This window comes from Protopterus annectens, chromosome 2.part1, assembly GCF_019279795.1.
Source record: "Protopterus annectens isolate FY-2018-M chromosome 2.part1, PAN1.0, whole genome shotgun sequence".
Classification (NCBI taxonomy): domain Eukaryota; kingdom Metazoa; phylum Chordata; order Ceratodontiformes; family Protopteridae; genus Protopterus; species Protopterus annectens.
The window spans coordinates 1,667,502,812-1,667,527,452 of record NC_056729.1 but is presented as its reverse complement, the minus strand read 5'-3'; the positions used below and the strand labels follow the sequence as shown (position 1 = coordinate 1,667,527,452).

The 24,641-nt window shown below is 38.3% G+C and overlaps 1 protein-coding gene across 3 annotated transcripts in view; it reads left to right on the top strand.

The window, feature by feature from the left end:
* The window catches only part of KLHL17 (kelch like family member 17), a 1,233,332-nt gene that overhangs the window by 487,960 nt on the left and 720,731 nt on the right, over nt 1-24,641 (top strand). For all 3 annotated transcript variants that reach the window (XM_044063097.1, XM_044063096.1, XM_044063098.1), the window contains one exon: nt 2,360-2,625. In XM_044063097.1, coding sequence (XP_043919032.1) covers nt 2,415-2,625 — 211 coding nt within the window. In that variant the 5' untranslated portion in view covers nt 2,360-2,414. The remainder of the gene's footprint in view (nt 1-2,359; nt 2,626-24,641) is intronic.

The window sequence follows — 24,641 nt, the reverse complement described above, 5'->3', positions numbered from 1 at the left end:
TTTCATTGCTTTGTGGCATTCCGTGTTATCGGATTATAGGTACTTAACAGGCTAAGGATCGCAGATGCCTAGCCATGCAGTCCCAGTAAGTTACTAGCCCTAATAGTTATAGTACAATTTACCCAGACCTCCTTGTATTATCAGTAAGAATAACCCCGGGGCAGACAGAAGTTAGCTATATCCATAAACAACAAGGTTGTCATTCCAGGGGTGAACTTGTGATTTCACATCCAGTCATCCATATCATAGATTGTTAGTCGGCTAATGGCCCAGGAGGCCTTTCTAAGCCTAGCCAAGTTTTCCTGAAAGACTGATGACATCCTGTATCCGAATAAGACATTGACAGACAGGAATATATAAGATACCTCTATCCATAAGGAGACATGAGTGCCAGGCCCATTGTAAATATCATATTCCCCTTCCAAATTACAGTTGAATAGAACATACTTTGCTGCACATAGAGAGGAAGGTGATTCCATACAAGTGATCATCTCTGTGAGACATGTCTATCCCTCAAACATGTTCTATTTAAGTTGGAGAAGAGACTGAGATCTCTTGAGAGAGTGTTTCTGCCACTTTTGGACTTGCTTGAGTGACCACATGACTAAGATAATGAGTGTAGCTTTTGTGATTTAGGCCCTTGGTTTTCTTAGTAAGAAAGGATTGTGATTGCTCAAGTTGTATCGTATATCTGGTCAGGTACATTCTGAAGGGGGCAGTGAACTGTGTGGTCAGATGTTTCCCAATTCAGCATTTCTGGCCCACAATATCATGGATAAGCGAAGCATAATTGAGAGAAGAGGAGGAATCCTTGAAGAGTTGTGGATCTGTATCCCACCATGTTTGAATATAAATGCCAGAAGTGAAGCAGTGTTTGATATATTACAGTCCTGCAGAATAATTTCACAGTGTTATGTCCCTTCTTAGTAGGGCACTGTTTAAGTTCACTCTAAATTTGTATGCCTGAAAAATTATTTTTGTTAAAAACACACGTGCTTGCCTTAGCAGTCTTTTTTCTCAGGGGTCTGTAATTATTCCTGGCTAACCCGCTTCTCTTACATGCACAGCTCATTTCCTATGTGAAATGTCTGCCTTTCTTGACGTATTTTCCTTACTGTCCATGTTGTTTTATTAATTTTATATTTTTATTTCTAGTATTTCTTTGGATTGCAGTAAACATCCTGAGAAATATTTTTAAGCATGAGGTCCTGGCAGCAAGGTTGCAGCTAGATATGCAATGGCGTATAGTTTTTTGGAATAATTTATTAAGTTATAAATTTTGCTAAACGCCTTCATTTTTATGGAAGGATTATGAAATACTTAGGATGTTTAGTTCAGTACTGGAAAGGTGTACCACCCAACAATCTGTACAGTCCGGGTGGGGAACACTTTCAGGGAGAGGCGGACACATTGTGGAAGTGTATGCACAACTCCAAAATTCCTGGCTATACCTGTGTGCAGAGTTTATTTGCTTCTCACATTTTTCTTGATTTCATACATGACTGGTTATGCACGTTTTGACAGTTTGCATACATTTCATCTCCAGAGCTGAGTTTACCTGCATTTACTATCATATAAACCTGTGAGCATGCTTACTGTGGCAAATAGCATTTTCTTTTTTTTTGTTTTGTTTCTGGCCATTGTGTACTGCACTTAGCTTTTAAGATAGCACTACAGATTTGGACAGGATTAAGGCTAGCAAATTCCATCAGCTCAGCAAGTGAGTGCATCTTGGAAAAATATATTTGACAAGTCTGATACTTTTAAATATTGCTAGCATTTTATAAGTAATACAAGTATTTGAATTTGATTACTTTTGTCCTTTCCATTTTAATTTGTTAATTTCATGTTGGTGGATTTTTTTTTTTATTTATTTTTCTCACTTGCGGAAGAATGCTGATTTACAGTAGAGACCAAGAGAAAAGCTACAGTTTTACAGAATTTACAATACTGATGAAAGGCATATTCATGCATGAGACGTGCACATTCCTGTGTTTCCTGTTTTTTCACATACTGCATACTTTATTATTTAATAAGAATATTTAAAAAAAAGGCTTTCTGGTACTGCATTTTAAACTGGTAGTCCCCCCACCTTTTGTGTAGTTACTGGTGTAGTTGTTTTTAAATTTAAAACACTTAAGATTTTAATGGAACCCTATACAACTTCTGATCAAGCGGGAAGAAAAAGGCACACACATCAGTACACAGAGGAACATTTTCAGTGCTATGACTTGTCTTCTAATTCAAGAATTGTAAACATAATCTTAAGTGCCAAAATGATTTTTAAGTGCCTGTATTAGTCCTGTTTTTTATAAATTAAGAAAATCTGACAGATTTATTTTATTGTTTTACTTTGCAGTTGTGAAGAGTGAAGCCTGCAGGAAAGGGTGAGCAATTCCTGGGAATCTCCACCGATGGAGGGTGGAATGCAACTTTTGAATCGTGATGGACACAGCATCTCTCACAATTCCAAGCGCCACTACCACGATGCTTTTGTGTCTATGAACAGAATGAGACAACGTGGACTGCTATGTGACATCATATTGCACGTAGGGACCAAAGAGATCAAAGCTCACAAGGTTGTGCTAGCTTCTTGTAGTCCATATTTTCATGCGATGTTCACAAGTAAGTAGGCAGTTGGAAGTCTGGAATCTTGCTATTATTAAAGATGGTGCTTGGATTGATACATTTTTGTTGAGGTTATTTTCCTGTTGACTATAACTGTCTAACTGAGGAGAGATACATTTATTTTTATAGATTTCTGTAATGTAGATAGCTTGTTGACAGATGTTTTAGGCACAGTATATTTCTTGAGAAAATGAAAAGACATTTCTTCTTTTTTTATTCTCTTGGAGCTAGTTGGTGGCATTTATTCAGCTACATGATGGCATGTAGCATCTAACATGGCAGACAAAGGCAACTGACACTGAGTTAATAAGTTGTGTGCTTGAGAAATACTGTTTTTGGTTTAAACCTGAACATGAGTGTTGTGTTAATACATACAAGATGATGTTGGCACATGTGCACTGGCCTACATGAAACGAGTTGGAAGAGTACATCATTGCAGTGGGTTTAGGAGCATTTATATTGCACATGTACAGCTACAGTGTCTGTCCTGATTACATTAGAGCTTTACTGCATGATGTGTGAAAACATTGTGCCACATGAGGGGAAACTGACACATGTGCTAAGCAAACTGGCAGCGAGTCTGTCAGGAAATGTCTTGATGGCTGCCCTGCTCATGCTTGGGACACAGAGTCTGCCAGCGATATTGCCACTGTGAGTATGCTGCAAGCCCAGGTGTCATCATGGCTGGTTAGGTAAGATATGTTGAGCATTAACCAAGCAAGTTGCCCTTTTGGGGAAGCGAGGGAAATTAATTGCTTATTATGGAATAGCACTTCTTGTCAAGTTAGTGCAGTCACACCAGCACTTACATAGTACAGTGGGGATTGGGGGCATCACTGACAGATGCTTGCTTGGTTGGAAAGCTTTGGGGGGGGGGGTGGAGCTAGTCTTAGCTTTCTTAATCTTGCCTTAACCTGCTTTGCCTGCCTGAGGAACTTGGGTAAAAGCTGTGAGTTCTGCATGAAAATATTCTTGCCTCAGCAAATAATACCCCCCAAAATGGCATCTTTTCCAGATGGCACTGATTGCACCTACTCCAGCTAGCAATAATGACACCCAGTGAAGCTGTTATTTCCGAGAGGTGCAGTTCCCTCAAACAAGGGAGTAAGTTGTGAGTGTAATTTCATGGAGGAAGAGAGTTTACAAATTCTTGATACGTGGACTAGTATTGGGCTAGTTTTCTTTCTGTTGCTTACAAAATGAACTAGGGTCAACAGGTAAGTGGTGAGGGACAGGTGTTGCATGCAATTTTGTGAATGGTCATGCACCTGCAACTACCCTGTTTTGTCTTTGTCTGTCATAACTTGTCTGTGGAAGGTGTCAAATCAAACAGTTTTCATTGCAGCTTGTTTTGAGGCACTTTGTTTTGTACTTCAGCTACATGCTTTTTACCATCCTTCTGGATCCCTTCTTTATTGGTCTTTAAAGGAGATTGAGTTGAAGGGTCATATTAAGTGGTGTGGTTCCCTGACTGATGCCTAATATTACTGTTTTCCATTTGGAGTCATTTTCATTTTATTAATTAGGCTGGTAAATGTACTAGGAACAGGTACTGTTGTCACAGGCAACTTAGGAGCACTTTTTGAGTGGCTTGCTCAAAATCACAAAGCGTGCAGGGAGTAAGGGAATTGAACCCAGGACTATAAGAAGTAGCTTATATTAGTAGCTCATATAATACTTTGAGTTAAACTGCCAGAGTCCTGCTTCAGGTTTGCCAGTTTTCTTGGTGCTGTAGTTAAATTTGTGTTTGAAAGCTGATAACCTCATCAAAATACCAACCTACAAATTTGTGTGCTTAACATAGTGGGTACTAACGTGAGTGTATACAGAGTTCTACATTTTCCTGTTGTACTGAAAGCTTTCATGATGCAGTGTGCTGACCTTGAAGTGTCAACAGCTGCTGCCTATTTTGGACTCTGATACTTTAGACCTGAATTTCTGCTTTAAGTATGAATGTTTTTTTTATTCTCTTTTTATACAAAATGGGATCAGTTGCAGTAAAAAAAAAAAAAAAAAAAGTTTTTCTTGTAGCAGTTGAGAAAAGCAACTTCTGCATTTGAATAAGCAGTAATATAAGATGACCTGTGCAAAAAACATTTCTTCTGCATGGAGTGAGGTAACAACTAGCTTATGTGCCTTTTATGAAAACTTCTATGACAGCTTACATTGAAGTTTAACCCTAGATATTAGTTTTTTAATTATCTGCTTACTTCAGGTAAAGTTATGATGCTGGAAGAATGTCGACGTGATTAGGATGATATGATTAATTTGCAGTTTTAGGCAGTGTGGTACAAACCAGTTATTAACCCCATAAGGAAGAGCGTATTGCTAAATTTCAGGTTTATGTTGTTTTCTTTGTGGATATTTCTTTTTACAGTGGATATACTTGTAATTCAAAGAAGGTGAATATTTATTTTTATGTGGAGTGTACAGTACTTTGATGATGTTGAACCCTGCCAGTCATGTAGGGTGCTCTGCTTTCTGTAGCAGGGAGTGTAGTACTGTTTATTCCACCCCCCCCCCATTTTTGTATGTGTAGTTTTCCTTTTGGCCTTTCTCAACAATTTCAAAGCCCATCACATAACTGCAATAGCTGATGTTTGCGTTAGCTGCTTAATCTCATCATATACTGTGCCTTTAGCTGCTAGGTTAGATCTGAAGTACAATAGCTTTTCTCCAGGACATGTGTTATGAAGACATGTTGTTTTGTGTCCTGTCTTTGATAAATTATGTTTAGGATACTTCTCTTTTTGGTAGTGCTTCGCTCTTCCTGAATGACGTTTGCAGAGTCCATTTTGAGCTAGAGCTGTCTGCACAGTATCTTCTTCATGAGACTGCTTGTTTCTGCTGCTACTGACTCTGCTCTAGGCAGTAGTGCAGGACCCAGAAGGCTCGTTGAGTTGGGTGGAAAAGAGCAACATCAGTTATACTTCCTGCAGGAGGGCCACCTAGGGCAGTCGTGGAAACAAACGTTGGAAGTCTGTACTGGCTTACATGATAACGGATTATAAAAAGGAATTATTGATGATATAGAGGCATTGAATCATTTTCTGGAGTGAGGTTGGGAGAGCAGTTTGGGCTGGTCAGAAAAACCCAAAGCCTTGCATTGCAATATGAGATTGTAGCTTATTTTATTTATTTACTTTTTGTTGAACAGGTTAGTCCCACTAGGCCGTTGTCCTCTTAAGATGCCTCTGCTCACCTGTCATGCAGTGGGGGAGTGAAGGGTACACACTGGTATGTGCCTTTGAGCAAACCCTGTCATCTGATGTTTGAGTGTACAGAAAGCAGTTATGTGCAACTGATCTGTCCATTGCAGCAGAGGTACAGTGTTTACACTGTAGTGATTCAGGCATACATTGTTGGAAGAATAGGACTGCTTATCCTCCTAGTTTGACCATTTCTCAATCTGCTGCATAAGTTGTAGGGACTAATTTAAACAAGGCATTTTTTGTGCCACCTTTGAAAAGAAGTGCCTAATTAAAGCTTAGCAATCTTAAATTCCATTGCTGTCTTTGACTGTGTACCTATTTTATGTGCTTGGTAGTTGACACAGAGGGTTATGTTTGTGAGCTGTAGTTCCTGTGGCTAAAGGGTTTGGTTCCTCCAGCCTTCATTTGCCTACTTTTGTGATCTTAAGGAAGTCACTTAACCAGGCATTGCTTTCTGGTTACCCTTGCAAACTGAGCCTACATGGTTAACAAATGGGTGGTGGCGGTATTATTATTATCGTTATTATTATTGTTATTATTATTATCGGTATTATTATTATCGTTATTATTATTATCGTTATTATTATTATCGTTATTATTATTATCGTTATTATTGTTATGATTATCGTTATTATGATTATCGTTATTATTATCGTTATTATCGTTATTATTATTATCGTTATGATTATCGTTATGATTATCATTATTATGATTATCGTTATTATTATTATCGTTATTATTATTGTTATGATTATCGTTATTATGAGTATCGTTATTATTATTATCGTTATTATTATCGTTATTATTATTCTCGTTATTATTATTACTACATAGGTTGCCAGTCATCTCTCACTCTGTTAAGTGGTTTTCCTTATCTCACCTCACGTTTCCACTTTGCGTGTGTTGTGCTCCTTTGTTGTCGTACATCACTTTTTACCTCTTTATGGTGGTGGCTGCTGGGATTGCATTCTGGTATTTTAAACTTTTTGTTCCTTCTAGGTGACTTACTGTGTTGCATCTTTATTTATTATTTAGCATTTGTTTATCAGGTAAATCCAACTTGGAACCAGTTTTCAGTGGAGGCCCAGGGAGAAATGCTCCAAATGCACACCTTTGTAACGTGGGAAGGAGAAGGAGCACCTGAAGGAAGCCCACACAAACGCAGGGAGGACATGCAGACTCCACACGGAAGGCACCCCAGCTGAGAATCAAACCGGAGAACCTCTTGCTGTGAGGCAACAATGCAAATTGCTGCATCCACTGCGCCATCCACCACTGCACCGTCCTCTCTGTGACTTCATACAGATGTGTTGACAGAAGACATGTTAGGATACATGAGGTCTGCAGAACTGTGATCAGTACACCACATGGCATCATCTTACTCATCTGTTTAGAGGAAAAGAGGTTTTGTTTGCGATGCTTTCCTGTGGATCCAAGTGTTCTGCCAGCCTTTCTTTCTGCTCTCTCATATTGTCTGCTAATCCTTGTCATTTGATACGATTAATGCTGGGTCCTCTTGCTGTTGGTTCCTCTCCATTTTACTTTATTTTGCTTTGTTTTTAACCTATCATGTTTTGACCAGTCCACCAATCTTGCAAAATCTTTTCTCATCATTCATGCACTGCTTTGTTTATCATGAGTATCATCAAAGAAGTCGGCCTTTTTCTTCAAGTGTATCTGCAGTGTCACTTGCAAAGACATTGAAAAGGACAGATCCTGACATATTAATCTTGTATGGTATACATGTCAGTTGTCTAGATTTTCACAGAAGGTCCACATTTTTTGCATTATTTTTATTCTGTTCCTCAAAGCATATGGTATTATAGCAAGCAGAGGATTGAAATCACTAAATAATGACATACATTTGAGCTTCATATCCTGCAGAAAATGCATGCATAGAGCTTGGAGGTTGAGAGATTTCATTTGGTGAACTCAGCTCGTCAGTCTCCCATGTGCCAGGTGTTTTCTGATCATGATTGCAGTTCTCTTAATCCTGGAACTGAAGATGTGAACTGGTGGGTGTGTGTTTGTTCATTGTCCACGAATGTGGTACCATTGGTACCGTTGAGTATTCTCCATATTCCAATCGACAGCAGTTTTGGACCCTGTGTATACAAGTGTTAGAGGTGTAGGGGGTGTAGCCCACCATGTTTGAAACTGCACTGGAATGAAGCCCCCCTGTGTAAAAATGCTTTAAAGGTGTAGTAATGAGTTTTGGAATTTGTTTTTTTTTTGTTTAACAAAAAAGTGAGACTCACAAGATTAGATTGTACACTTCGCAGCCTTTTGCATTTAATCTGATACTCAATGCTTTGTTGTCTAACTAATGTTTTACGTATGATACTTTTAGTACCTTCTTTGTGAAGTGGCATAATAATGGATTTTTCACAGATGGATGGGACATAGTTTTGAGTTATTGACCGGTTGATTAGAATGAAGACCGGGAAGGCTAGTGCTTCTGCACCTATTTTGAGGAACTCATTGGGAAGGTTAATGGCAGCTGAGGTTGTTGCTTTTAATTTGGCTAGTAATTTTTTCATGGTTGATGTTGGGAAGGGCTGTAAACTAGAAGAACGTGTGTTGCTTTTGAGAACAGATGGAAGTTGGAGGGGTGAATTGATCTGGTCACTGATTAGTGATAGAACTGACTGGATAAAATGAGTCTTGAACTGAGTAGCAATGGACTGTCTGTTGTTTGAAGTAGGACAGGGTGTAATGGTTTGGCCAGGGTGTAATACAGGGTGTAGTGGTTTGGCTGGGGTGTAATACAGGGTGTAGTGGTATGGCCGGGGTGTAATACAGGGTGTAGTTGTTTGGCTGAGGTGTAATACAGGATGTAGTGGTGTGGCCGGGGTGTAATACAGGGTGTAGTGGTTTGGCCGGGGTGTAATACAGGGTGTAGTGGTTTGACCCGGTTGTAATACAGGGTGTAATGGTTTGGCCCGGGTGTAATACAGGGTGTAGTGGTATGGCCAGAGTGTAATACAGGGTGTAGTGGTTTGGCCGGGTTGTAATACAGGGTGTAGTGGTTTGGCCGGGGTGTAATACAGGGTGTAGTGGTTTGGCCGGGGTGTAATACAGGGTGTAGTGGTTTGGCCGGGGTGTAATACAGGGTGTAGTGGTATGGCCGGGGTGTAATACAGGGTGTAGTGGTATGGCCGGGGTGTAATAGTTTGTTTAGACAGGACCAAAAAAGCTTGGGGTTGTTTTGGTGCTTTTTTGGAGATTATTTTAGTAAATTTAACAAGGAACTTGGTATGGTTTCTGAGATATTTAAAATGTCGGTAGACATGTTGAGTTTTATTCTTATACCATTCTTGCCATGCTTTATCTCTTTGTAACATGAGCTGTTTGGTCTCTTTTGTCTGCCATGGCACTTTTAGATTTTACCCTTCTTGTCCTAAATGGTGCTAAATCATTTTGTATTTTTAGAAAGGGGTAATTGAAGGGAGCAATTGCTTCATCTAGGGGCAATACTCGTAATACATTCCAGTTGTAGTGGGACAGGGTTGTAATAAAGGTGTCTTTGTCAACTTTGGTTAAATTCCGTACTTGTTTATAGATTTTGTTTGGGTGAAACATGTCTGATTACATAGTTTGGAGGTGGTCACTTATAGTATCTGGTAAGCAACCAGAAGATTTTATATTATTGGGTTTGTTAGTTAATACCCAGTCCATTGTGGACTGTCTGTTAGTGCTTTTGTTGATTCTGGTGTGGAGCTTATTAGTTGGATGAAGCCAAATACGTGAATAGAGTCCTTGGGGTTGCTGCTGTTTATGGATTGCCAGTCTATATTTAGGTCTCCTAAGATGAAGGTTTCCTGGGAGATGTCAGATATTCGGTGTAGGATATTTTTGGCTGTGGTAATGTTGTGTTGCCTGGTGAGATGTATACAGCTGAGATGCATATAGCTTTCTTTTTGGTTGATTTTGAGGTATGCAATCAGATGTTCAGCATTATTACATTTTAGGATATTTAGATGGGCTGGAGTTATTTATAAGTTCTTTACATGAATAATAGCAATGCCACTTTTTTAAGATTTCTGTCCTTTCTGAGTATGTTAAAACCTGGGGGAATAATTTCATTGTCAGGTATTTTTTGTTTTAGCCAAGTTTCAGTGGGGATTAGAATATTTTGGGAGTAAAAATCTAGACATGCATGAATATTATGAATTTTGCTATAGATGCTTCTGAGGTTAATGTTGAAAAGAAAGAGGTTGGTTTCATTACCTTATGGGAAAGTTGTGTTGGGAGCGCAGGAAAGCAATGGGTTGGCCATGGTGGGTAGTTAATATGTGGGTCTAGGGTTAGGGTGAATATCTCCACTAAGTTTCAGGATGGAGGTGGGGTCAGTAGAGGTATAGAGCCATTTGTATTTGTATCTGACATCTAGTACTGCTGATAAAGTGTTAATATTTACTTTAATATATCTATAAGAGAAAAGATCTGAGCATGTAAATTGGCACATAGACAGAGAAATAGACATGGAGGGAAAGAGGGTTTTGAGATGTAATGTATGTGTGTTTGTGATGGAATTGGGCTATGATGTGGGAATATTATGGTAGTTAGTAAAGAGAGCTAGTGTTGTGAGTGTACAAAGCAGTAGCAATTGATTTACTGTCATTGTGAGGTGAGATGGTGAGAGTTTAGATGGTGGGTAAAAGAAAGTGGAGGTTTGGTAAGCTGATGGCCATGCGGTATATTAATGAAAGGAGTTCTATGAGAAATGGAGAAAAACAGGTGTGGTAAAAGGGTGGGAAGATGTTTGCAGGGTAGTATATAGATGGATAGGGAGTGGAGAGGGGTTAGGTTGTGTCCAGAAAGCTGTATGGTTTGAATCTGTGGTGGGGGAAGGTAAAGAAGTGAGTGGTGTATAGACGAGGGAGGAGACCAAAAATGTGTATTGATGAGAAGGATAATAGCCCAAAGTAGTAGCTACAAGTAATAATATAAATATGTAAAAAAGTGCTTTTGTGGTATTGGTATGTATTTATGTGTGTATTGATAAATGTATATGTACTTCTATTGTAATGTTGCAGTTTTCTTAACATGTGAGATCCTGCACACCAAGCGACCCGACATCCGGCCAGCATACAACAGCTTTTAGCTCCTGCAAGTTATGTGAGACGTTGCACATGAAAGTGGGTTAAGAATGTCAGTAAAGAAAGTTTTAAGTCGGTGGAATGGACTGCAGCATAAATTGAGAGAGAACAGAAATTGGAAGAGGGTTTTTAATATATATGTCTTTAATTAAAGGGTGGGTAATATGTACTAAATTGTAGGAGGAATTAAGAGGGAATAAATGACAGGGTCTGGGGATGGCTGGTGAATTGGAGTTGGGGGAGCAAAGCAGACAGAGATAAACAGTCTGTGCAGGCAATTTTAGCACAAATAATGGCAGAGATGCATTTAAAATCATGCACATTGCTAAGTGTGGACTAAAAATGCTTGGTTATTATTTGGGGACATGCAAACTCATTCTTAGCCCAAATTAAATTAGTCACATGTGTCCATATGTTTCTAAAAATGTCAGTTTTTCACACCCTGATGGGTCCTTTATATTTACACCCAGGTTTTATAGTGATTGTAACAGCATTAATTTAATTTATTTAGCAACATGTGACTCTTGTGAAGCCTTTTATGTAGGCCTCACAAAGAGGAGACTTCGTGACAGGATCTACAATCACTGTTACGATATCAAGAAAGCCAATGTAAGTAATGCCTTGGCTAAGCACATAGTAGAGTTCAATACACATAGATTTAGTTTTATGGTCCTGGAATTACTCACCATTAGCAGTAGGGAAGGAGATAATATGAACCAGTTGGCTGTCAGGGAACTTAAATGGATACTTACACTGAAAGCGCATATACTCCCAGGCATTAATCAGTATGTATCTGTTAAACCGGTTCTTAATAACAGGAAGCTGTAATACTGGCATATATTTTATGATATCTGGCCTGAGGTTTTATTCATGTCTTTCACCTCTTTTTTGTCCACCCATGCGGGTTGACAAAAGTTGGTTCAGTATTCCATTTTTATTAATGGTCAGTTACACCCATTAAGTCCTTCACTGGACTTAGTATGCCCCCTCATACCTCAGGGCTTAGCCCCCTTTTTTAGGTTAATGTTTTTTCTCTGACTGTGTCACCTGGGTTTTTCATATTCCCTTTTTTATATTTGTATGTTTAAAGCCATCAGCAACTCAGCTATGTATTCAGATTTTGATATTTAGTGTCCTATGTGTTTGGTTGTTATTTCTAGGCTACATCAGCATTTAGTCACTGCCCTCATTTTTCCACCTTTTATGTCAGTGCTGCTGTCAGATATTGTTCTCTGCTTGACCCCTCATGTGCCCCTTTCCATTTGTTTTGGACACTTAGCTGTACATGTGTCTCTAGATGACCATGGATTTATATAACAATCATATATTTCTCATCTAGTAAGTCCCATGTCCGGTATTTATTTGTGTGGCAACTGCTTGAACTAGTTTGATTACTGTTTCAATGTTATTGTTTTCGTTTGCATTTAGCCTAGATTTTGTCTACGTTTGGTGGAAATTCCATGCCTTGATGTTTTAGTTATAATTTATGACGGTAGATGTTTCTACCGAATTTACATATATTTTTAACTCATACTATATTTATTATCGTAGTTTTTCAGCTTATTCTATTAGTGCTATCTTTGTGGCACTTTAGCCCGCAATGTGCGAACTTTGATTGGGTAGAGACGGGTTTGGGCGTAGACTTTGGCACTCCAGCCCGGCCCAATGGCTCTCTGACAGGGCTGTTCAATATACGCATGTCTGTTGAGGCGGAGTGGTTTTTCCGTAATTTTATGTCTATTATTTTTTCACTTATTTTTTACTTTTTAGTATTTTAACCTGATGCTGTAGTTGAGCTGTTTGGGCCACTCAGCATTAGTACGGATAATGACTTTTGACTAGTATGCATCATGATGGTAATTTGTTGGTGGAAAGTTGTTTTTGACGATACATCAACAGCTGTATTATTTGAATATCCTGTTTATTTACTGACAGCATGGGTGAGTAGGTTGTTGTTTATATTTGGATTGCTGTCCGTTGCACTGCATTGTTCTTATTTGTTGGATCAGTTCTGACTGCAGGACAGTCTTGTTTAGAATTTATTTGCCTTCTTGTGATGTCGCTTTAGGGATTGTTTATACTTAGACAGCGACTCTAGAACTAACCATGAAAGATGTTATAGATGCATCTGTAAACCGGCACATGGTTTGTCCACATTCAGTATACTCTGTTTTTTGTTTTAACTATGATCCTGCATTGTTATATAGTATTGCGAGACAATTGCTTTAGTTAACCATGTCTTTAAACAGCGACTAGATTCGCTGTTCTGTTTAATATAGTCTATTAATGGCTTTTATGCTGTAGCTTTTATTGAGTTTAGGACATTCTTACGCTGTTTCTTTAAATGGGATATGGAAAGTAAGTTTATGTGTTAGTAATTATTTATTTAATTGTTTAATTATTTAATTACTGTTTAAGTTGTTGGTTTGAGCGCCAAAAGTTTCTGTATATAAGCCTGTCATTTTTAATGTTTTATTACACCTGAAGAAGCGTAGTATAGCTACGTGAAAGCGCTTGTGTCTTTGTTCGTAAATAAAGAAGGTTTTATCTCCAGTGAGTGTCTTCGTGTGGTGACTCCAGTGGAATTTGTGTTACCAAATTAAATTAGCTGAGAATAGATGAACATTTAAAGTGGGAGGAGGTGGAGCAGGCAGTCATGGATGTTTCCTTAACTTGAACTGATGCAGTTGCTTTTACAAACAACTAAATAAAAAGCTGCAAGCCTTGTTAACAAGTAGCTACTCTGCACAACTTTTGTAAGATGAAAAAAACTAGAATGCTGTACTCTGGGGGGTTCAATTGTAGATGTGGAATGCCTTGCATTTTGTAAAAGGAAGAACCCAGACTGTGTCTTGAAGGTAACCTAAAAGAGAAATGTAGCAAGAAAAGAGGAGTTAAGATGCTAGTTTCTAAAGCAGAGAGTCAAAGACACAGCTATAATCAATCTGTTAGTGTACAGTGAAGGAACAAGAAAAAAGCTGCAAAATGGTGAGTTCCATCATGCATTGCCATATACATGCTGGTAAGACATGCACCTATTTAATTACTAAACATAATGACCTAAAAAAAAAAAAAAAGATTCACGCACATTACATAAAGTAACCGTCAATATTTGTAGCTGGAATTATAACGGCTTACTGGCCATGAGGAAAAGAGAAGTGATTGCCACAGAAATAGAGTGTAGGTAAAATCAATAGTGTAACCTCGGGTCACTGGCTATAAGGGTATACAAAACATTGTCTGGACCTATCCAGTATTGCAAGGAGGGTGATGAGAAGGTGTTAAAAGGAGTATTAATTACAAAGAGTAACAAGAAAGCACTGTAAAGAGGAGAGAGAAGAAGACGGTCAGCCTGTGCAGGCAATTTTAGCTGAGTATTTGCAAATCTAGAAACAAACAAATTAATATTTTGCAGATGTAAGAAATTAAGCATTTTCCAGGGCTTTCTGCAGTTTTTTTTATTTTTCACACTTGCTTGGTTTACACTTTTCATTTATTTTTTGTTTAAATTACTGAAAGCTGTCCCTTGTATCAAATCTGACGCTGGAATTGCTTTTTGCTCAACAGTTGTAGGATTTGAGCCTTACAAGATGGCTGGACATTGACTAACAGCTTAATTTCAGCTCTCCAGTGTGAAACCAGAAACTTAGAAAAGAGGGCAATTGAATTTGTCTTGGGTAAATTTCAGTTACCAGCTAGTAAGTGCACTACCAGGATGCCAGCAAAAAAGAAACTCAGAGAATCGGAAAGAAAATAATCACAAAAGGTGAGAAGGCTGAAAAAAATCGTGCAGTTCAGGCTCTGGCTTTGGTGTAAAACATGACTTCCAAGTAAGTCAAATGTGTTCATATATCAACTCCAATAAAAAGCTGGAAAATGGAAGAAGCTTTAAACAGATATTCAGATGAGCTGATAAAACTGCAAAAATCAGAAGTTTAAATGAAGAAAAGGCTGGCTGAGTACGAGACTGCTCAAGAAGAGATATTCCCCAAAAAAAAAAAAAAAAAAAATGGTAGAATCAGAGGACAGAACATGTAGAGAAAACCTGAGATTTTCTGCTGTACGAGATAAATTGGAAGGAACAAACTGTATTAATTTTATGAAAGTACAAATTAGCAACTGGCGTGGTATTCCACAGGAGTTGTTCATTGAAAGGGCACATTGTGTGTAAGCTCCAAACCTTGCCATGAGGAAGCAGTCAAGACCTTCAATAATAAAGATACAATTGTGCCAGTAGAAAGAGTTGATTCTGACCCAACTATGGCAGAAGGACAAAGTACTAAAAGTTCGAGACAGAGTGCTAGTGGAAAATGAGTACTCACTGTACACCAGGCAGAAGAGTACATTTATTCCAGCAATCCAGGAATATCGACCGGCAGGTAGGAGATTCAAACTGCTGTATTCAGCTATCTTCAGAATTTTTTTTCCCTGGAGGATCAAAGTCCTTTGTTGATGCAGAACGTGGTAAGGAGGAAATACAAAAGTTTGTCAAGCAAAAAGTGAGCTATCAAACCAAAGGGGGTTTTGATTCTTATTCTTCTGATAATAAAGCTCATAGACAGACTCTGCCAGTGAAGGCTTTTCTAGTGTTTCAAAGTAACATTTTTGAGGTTCAGAAAAAGGCACAGAGGTTAACTAGAAGAGCAAGGGGTATGTTGGTAATGAACCAGAGATCAACAAGAAGAAAACCAGTAACTCAGAAATTAATGAAAAAATGTGGGATTACAAAGCATTTGTTAGATTTGTGAAACATGACAGAAAAAAGAAAACCTGGAAATATTGGACTTTTTTAACTTTGTTAAACTTGTAGGAGACTCTAAAGCATATGCTGTACTTCATGTCATTAATGTTTGAAAAAAACGCTAAGGAGAGGAGAAGAGAAAGGAAAGCAGCAGCTGTAAGTAAAACAGTATTTTTATAAAGCATGACATTTACTGTGTGCTATAAAGTAAAGATGTTTCAGTTATTTGTTCATGTAATAGGGATAGTAAAGTAAAAAGGTACCCCTGTTTCTCCCTCCTTTCTTTCTTTCTTCTTCAATTTTAAGAAAATACAGGGACTGCATTGTAAAAAGAGAGGAAAGCTTGGACAAAAGAGCATGATGCAAGTAAAATTGATCCCTACTTTTGCATATGGGAAAGACTTGATTAAGGCCCTTGGTTTGATCTAATAAATTTTAAGTAGAAGCAAGTAAATAAAAGAACACTAAATATAATAAAAAGTTTTCCTGTAGCAAATGAATGTTCATAGTGCAACATGAAAAGCTTGTAGTGGAAGGCAACCATTTATCTGGTTCTCATGTTTCTGTAGAGACAAGCTGATAAGGACAATTAAAAACAGAATATATTTTTTCTTTCAATGGCTAGGAGAATGTTTCCTGAAAGCTTTCAAGTTGTTTTCTACATCTGGGAGAGGAATAAAGGTAAGACAAAAACTGGCAGCACTTAGTGGAAGTAGAAGAAGCACCAGCTGTAGCATATGCATCTTAGCATGGATAACCTTCATTATAGGTCAGTTCATGCCTGTGAATGCAGCTGTCAGTCTGGGACAGTTCTTCCTATTAGGAGAGTTAAATTTCATTATTTCAAGATTTATGCAGTTTTGCGTGTTTGTATTAGGGCAATATATTTTTTCTTTTTTCCAAACACATTTATTGAATTATTGCTTGTGACATAGGCAAATTTATATTCATATAAAAGTAGTCACACTATAATTAACTTAACAAACACTTTACTCCACATACATTGCTATATGGTATACAACCTAACTAAGCAACATTACATAAATAATTCAATTCCTGCCTTTATTATGGTAATGTATTGTGTGTGTGTGTTTGTGTGTGTGTGTGTGTGTGTGTGTGTGTTTTTGAGGGTTTTCATTAAAATAAAAAGTCTTGCAATATGTGACATAGGTTCAAATTGATATGCTAAGAAACAACTGCATAAAAGATCAACCTGCCAAACAGGGTGTGTATGTAACACAAAAGCTGAAATTAGACATTTAAAAAAGCTGTTATACATAACAGGTGGGAATACTAACTTATAATGACAGAACTTTCCATATTCTCTTTAAATGTGAATGGTCTCACAGATAAATACAAAAAAAAGAAAGCATAGTGATCTATATTACAAAATGCAGAGTACAGATAGCTATGCTACATGCGACACATTTGGGAGGAACTGAACATGGGAATTTGATAAATGATTCCAGGATGTGTATTCACTTGAATATCTGCAAGAAAGAAAAAAAGGATTGTATTAATTGTGAGAGGAGCTTCAATAGTGATAGAAGAGGAAAAAAATAGATTTGTAGTACTAAGGGGTTGCTGGCAAGGGAAGAGGATTACACTGGCATGCATTAATATTCTGCCTAGAACTGCTACAATGTAGATTAAGAAAAGTCTGGAATAAATAATTAATTTTCAGCAGGGAATATTATATGTGGGGACTAGAATTTGATTTGCAACAGTGAAGATATATCTGGTTATAAAGTGTTTGTCTATAATGGAAAACATGATGCCAAAATTATGGATCAGTGTGGTTTTTATGGAGGGGAAGCAAATATTTGATAACATTAATAGAACAATGATACGTAATAAAGCAGAATGTAAGAAAATACCATTGTTTTTGGTGAGTCTTGATGCAGAGAAAGCATTCAACAGAGTAAGCGGGATTTTATGAGTAGGGCAATGGAAGCATTTACATTCCCTGATAAAACTGTAAGGGTGATTAGGAGGATAGATTAGGAGGATGTATGAGGGATCAGAGATGAAAACTAAAGTGGGAGGGGAGTTCCTCTCTGATCAGTTCTGTTTGAGCAGAGGAACCAGGCAGTGGTGTCCTCTTCCCCTTTTGTTATTTGTTATATTTAGAACCATTGGTGAAGAAGGTAAGGGACTCAGAACTTCAAGGACATAATTGGTATGGTGATCAAGAAAAGGTGGCTTTATTGCAGATGATATTAATTGTATATATGATAAAACCAGAAAAGGACATTTCAGAGTTGTGGAACATTGTGAGCCAGTTTTGTGCCTTTTCAGGATACAAAATTAATGAAGATAAAACAAAAGCAATAAATGTAAACTATGTACTCTTACATGAATTGGTTCATCAATACCTATATTTATGGTGACATGATAAAATGAAGTACTTACGAATGTGGATTAAAAAGGATTCTGTTATGGCAGCTGTGGATATGTGGGAAGAGACAAAAAAAAAAGATGATACAAAAACTGAGAAACTAAAATCTATTTTTTATGGATGTGGATATCAAGATACAAGAAGTGAAATTGTTTTTAGCTCCTTTGGTTTTATACAGAAGTCGGGCATAGTTTTATTAAATGGAGGAGAGGTTCTGGATAGAAGTTAATAGGACTTGAATGATTTTGTCTGGGAAGGGATGAGGACAAAAGTCAAGTTGGATAAGTTGATCCTTCCAATAGAACAAAGTGGTTTGGGATTACCTGATTTGAAGTTTAAAGGTGTGCATACCTATGCAACCAGCTTATTGTATGCTTTTTATTTTTTATATTTTCCCCCTAACAGATTTGTTTGTTTTTCAATTGAATTGTACAGGTCACATTAAAGGTGGGAAAAGTTTTGAAATGATTTATTGTGGTCTCATTTTTTTACATCACAAAAACCTGACATTTTAGCAGGGGTGTGTACACTTTTAAGTATGTCCTAATGCCACTATTGCTGAAATATGGCATTGGTGCACTCATCTACCTACTTCTGCTGTTGGACTCTGTTTTTGCTATTGGCATTTAGTACTGTGCTCCCTGAGCTATTTCTGTTTTTTTTCTTGGTTATTTTATGAAAATGAGTTTACTGATTTACGACATTTGTAAATTATTTTTTTCCATTTAACCAGGGCAAGCTCCAGATGTCATGTATATCTGTCATGGCTTAGTGGTAATTCATGTTGTCTATGGTGTGTAGGGTCCTGGGTTCGAGCCTAGCAGAGGCTGTTTATTTAAATCTCTACAAGCGAAATCTTGATGCGTGGATGGGAAATCGCAAATTCATCCCTGGGATCTCTTCTGTGTCCCTGCTAGACAGAGGCACAGTAAACTAATCTTAAAAGGGTACCTTCTGTGACCTACTTTACAGAGGCACAGTAGGCTAATCTAATAGGGAGGCGGAAGCCAAATACACTCTGGCTAGGCTTATAAATGCCCTAGGGCAGATAGCCTATTATCTACCTATGAACCTATGTTCTGATTGACTGTGTGATGTCCCCATTCTGGGCCAGTAATCAAGGAGCCTGAATCCTTACCACAGGCACTGGAGAGGGATGTCCACTTGGAACAAACATTGATACACCCAGTATTTCTAGATACTCTGCATTAAGCACCATTTCCCTTAAGAGTACACAGGAACACACTCAGTCCGAGGTGTGGATTTCTTTGTCTCCCTTCAGGTCCCCAGTAAGTCTCACCAATGGCCAGCTATAGAGTTGAGACCTCAGCTGAGTGTCTAAGCCAAGTTCTCCAGCGCCCCCTCTATGAAATCATTGCTTCGTGTCCCTGCTCCAAACAGCTCGCTCACACACACACACACACACACACACACACACACACACACACACACACACCCTTGAGAAACTCTGGCACAGATTTACTAGCTATGCTCCTTTCTGCCCAGAGTATAAGGTAGTTACACCACCACCAGACACTATAAAGCCAACCACTCTAAGGCTGTTGCAAATGTACCCAATTATATACTGACTGGAATTAATATTAATACAAATGGTAGTTTGACCAACAGCAAGGCTTCCAGGAGTGGTCAGAGCTGTCACCAAATATAAGTACTCTCCGAGATTAAAATATTCTCTAAAAGACCAGTCAATGAAAAGTTTAAATATATTTAATAAGAAGAAAAAACAGAGAAAATACTAAATATGTATTTACAGTAAGCACCCGAGTTTCTGTCACAAGAAATATTAAAATAACACAGATGAATAGAGTCACACAGATACAGAAAAAAACAGTACTTAACTAATCTTATGTTTTCCTGACTGATCTAAAGAATTGCTGTTCCCTGGTTCACTTACTAGAGCAAGGCAAGATGAAATGGATGAGGAGTCCTTCTCTGTCTGGTTCCGAAAACCGACTACAATGAGACTTCACTCTCACCTAGTATTAAAATGACATTTTTAGTGATGGATTACAGAATGACATCACATACATCTAGTCATCTGACTTCTGGCTCCCATGCACCCCCCTTGGCTGGAAGCTGTCAGGATTTAGCACGTGTCAATAATACACACACACACAGGCACACACTTGCTAAGATCTGCTGCAGCTCCTGGAAGTCATAAAACACTTTCAAACCTCCATCCTTTCAGAGTAGCAAATAGTGTACCCCAAAGACAATGTAGAAAGCTTCCTAGTACAGACTTTTTGACTCTGGCTGCATTGAGAACTGCAAGATGCAGTCTTTATGGTCTAAACCAGGTAATTTAATTTCAAACTATTTTCAATGTTGGATGGATTGAGATTAACCTCTTCTCTTCCAGTATCTTCTATTAAAACATATACATTTAAACAGTTACAGTAATACATGCTTATTTCTTTTTCTGTCCAGTAGGGCAAAAGGTTGGCATGTTTTTAGCACAAGCAACTTTACAAATACATTTTTCAACACAACCATCTGTACAAATCAATTTGATATACAAGTGACATTCTTTAGAAAATCCCAGACAGTTGCGCTGGCATATGTTGCACATCCACTGTCCTACTTCTCCTGGCATAGCTGGCAGTACCTCGCATCATCACGGACTGTTCACCTGAACCAGTGATAAACTGGAGATTGGAGCATTTGATGGTCAGATTGAAGTAGCAGAGCAGGCATTCTTCGGGTGATTAAAATCGGAACACTGTCAAATGTGAAGTATTTGAGATGCATGGTAAAAATGTTATGGTAAATGTGAAAAAATATAGTGTACATAATTTTGGTAAGCAGAACACTTCCACATCGAACCATATATGTTTCACGGATCTATGGCATTAAGTCATACATACAGAAGCTTGAACCAGACAACATTGAAATTCAGGAGAGGGGTTGCTTTTATGCAGAGGATTAAGCCCTTGCATCCTCTGTAGTTTCCATTGCCAGGATTACATCAAAGCAGGTAAAAAGTAGACTTCTACTCAAAGCAAATAGCACCAACCTGTGTAAAAAGCCAATTTGGTATTCCACATGTTCAACCAGTGCTTGATATTTCGGTTATTCAGCCAAACCAGCGACTCCCAGGTTATACATCCCTACTGTCACACACTATTGTAAGAGATCTAGATACTTTTGCTGATTTAAATTTTGATCTTCATATTCCACAGTATTTAAAAGACCTATCTGGCTCTGTTAATTTCCAAAGGCATCTCCTCTAGATTCAAAGAAATCTTAATTCCCCATTACTCATCCTTTGTCAGACCAGTTGTTGGAGAAAATGTCCTTTTTGATATGCATTTGTCTAAACCTATCATTTAACTTGAGAGACCCAATGGATGCTTATTGAAAAGAATAGTGGCCTCATAACCCTTAGTTATCTGGACAGACTGAAAAACCTCTGTCCTTGTACTGCCTTTTATAGACGCCTCTTTGGTAATCTGTCTAACCTTTGGATCATGAAAGACTCTACCTGATTATTTATTTTATATTTGTTGACTGGGAGTGTCCGACTGAGCTATTGCCCTTTTTAAGCAGAGGCCTGTGGAGAAAAGCTCCAAACAATGTATAATGCAATAACAATAGCAAATTATGGTATTTTAGTAGTTACAGATTAAATAATATTTTTGTCAGGTAAAGCAGTACTCAAATACAAATATTTTGTCAGGTAAAGTAGTACTCAAAACAAGAAGATTAATAAACTGAAGTAAGTTATAAGTTTTAGCCAAAAAAGTTTAACAATGAAGTGTTTAGTATGCAGAATATGGCAGATGCTAGAAAGTTACACATCAAATATAGCAGGTTAGAATGTTACACAAAAGGTCAGGGGGCAGTGTAAGGCAGGAGATTTGGAGTATGCAAACAAAGCTTAGTGTGTAAGTAGCTCATGCTGAGTGTTAAGAATTAATTTGACAGTGGTGTAAGGTCAGGGGGGGTGCGTACAATGACAGGTCCAATGTTTTTTAAAGTGTTCTGTGGTTGCTAGCTTAAATTGTTTGAGGTGAGTCAGGGTCCTTATTTCAAGGGGGAGTTTGTTCCATGCAACTGAGGGATGGTAGCTATATAAGTTGCACCCCATTTTGAATTTGGGTTTATACATTTTTAATAGGTCATGGGTAGAACTACGGAGACACCTGGTGGGGGAGTAATGAGAAATGAGGGGAGATAGGCTTGTCCAGAATTCAGGCTGATATAAAATGGAGTGTATAATTTGAAGTTGGTATTGTAGGAACAGGTGAGGTAGTTCTGGCCAGTTCGGGTATTTGATGGATATACATTGGTGAGATTTATATGCTTGTTCAGCAGCAAATCTGGCTATCTTGTGGTAGGTACATTCCAATTTGGTGATTAGGGAGCAGTGAGGGAAGTACAATAAGTGTGAATGACCACAAAAGCAGATGTCAACGAAGACTCACTCACTCACATACACATTTTCACAGTTGCCAGGACCAGGATTAGATCTCTACTGAGTTAAGGGATGCCTGGGTATTTGTTCGGAGTTCTGAGGAAGAATTGGTGATAGTGATGACTGTACAGTCATCTGCATATTGGACTATGCTAGACTGAGGGCAAGAGGAGTGAAGTGAGTTAGTGAAGGTATTAAGTAGTAGAGGTCCAAGAATGGTTCCCTGGGGGACACTTGTTTTAACTGAGAGAGGGAGTAGATAATACAGAGTCCCATCTCACTGACTGTAGCCTATCAGAGAGATAGCTAGAGAACCATGCAACTGTATCAGGGGAGAAGTTTAAATCTGCAAAGGGCCTAAGCCTTCATTAGGAGATTGACACAGTATGATAGACTTAGTCCATTGTTTCCCCCTCCTCTGGAAAAACCTTCCAGTCCTAGTCAGTCCAGAATGGTACCCTTGCCAACTTCAAGGTCAATCTAGATAATTGGATGGGCAGCCTGAAATTCTCCCATTGTCTACCTTGTGTTGCCCTTTCTCAAGGAGGAAACTGTTGAATATGGTCAGGCTTGTAATGGGCTGTGGACTGATTGCACAGTACGTGAGTATGAACCTGATCTTATTGATGTCTGTAAGTTAGTTCCCCCTGACATAACAGTATGAAGCACATTTTTATCTAATCCCACTTCCCATCTCATGACTATCAAGGTTCCTTAATTTTTCAACCTGTACCTACTTTTGTCATGACCCCTGGCATTCTGATAGATTGGGAAAGGAGACCTGGAGCCTGGCAACATGGCATTCGTCCAGTGGGAGTTCCGAGATTTCCTTGTGTTGTGTATTACTAGTACTGTCCTTTGTTGGGCAGAAAGCATGGTGCATTGCCTGCTAATTAGTGCAGATTCATGCTTCGTTATATTTGCAGTCCCTGTCTAGAATGACGGCTCGCTTCCACCGTATAATTTCTGATTTCAGGAACTGCAGAAATGGAGCTTTTCCATAGGTTGAGATTTCACATCAGGGATCTGCCAGCACTTCACAAGGATATTCTGCCACAGGTTCCCATCCATCCCTAACCAGCTTCTTTTGTGCTTTCAGTGCTTTACAAACCAGAGTTATTTGGGGTATAGTCAGAGTCCACCCATTGTGCTGCAGAGCCATAAACATCCTAAAAACTTGATTAAGCCACGACTGGCACTTGTTACGTATTTCTTGGATTAAGTTTATTGCATTTTTGAAGCCATTTCATAGCAAGTCTGCACAAGGAGACATTATTGTCTTTGCTGTTTCACTTATGGTTCTTGTATCTGTATTTGGGTCTTATTTGTGTTCTTCATGCAACATGTAAGCAATGCACAAATTAATTCCAGATACAGATTTGTATGGGAAAAATATTTTTTAATGGCTTACACGATACATGTGGAGAAGAAAACATAAACAAGTTTGTAAGTTCTTTTATCAGTACAAAGTGTTACCTCTTGGGATTATTTTTGACACCATGATTTGCTTTGGTACACACTACCTATTAATTTTCTCCTTCTGTATATTGCTGCAGTCCTTCACCATTGTGGTCAGCAGTTACTATATGTTTTACATTTTGCCAAATTTGCTTTGCCTATACACTGTGTTGCTGCACTTGAAATATAGCTGACAGATTTCGGTTTTTGCTTTGATGTGGGAAATTGTATGGCTTGAAACATAGTAGCTGATAATTGGGGACACTAGATTACTCACGGCAACTAGATGGTTGAACTCTAATTTACTTGCCAGTTTTTATACAGTTCATTAAGTCTTATGTACAGTAGTGAATTGTTGCTTTTTTACTATGCTTACCTTGTCATGCATCTCAACTGGAAGGAGTCAACCTCCTTATATAGGGCTGCTGCAGAGGTCTGTAACAGATTGCTGCAATGCAAAGTAATTGCACATATGATCCTGTAATGCTAATCTGCATAGGAAGTAAATGTCTCTTCAAAGGGTCATAAGAAATTAAATTCAGATAAGTTGAGACCATTTACATCTTGTCCAGTACCCACCTGTATGCTGTACCACCCCATCCCCTGTCAAGGAGGGCAAAACAGTTATATGTACCCACACTTGAATTGGAGTATGGATTAAAAGGTT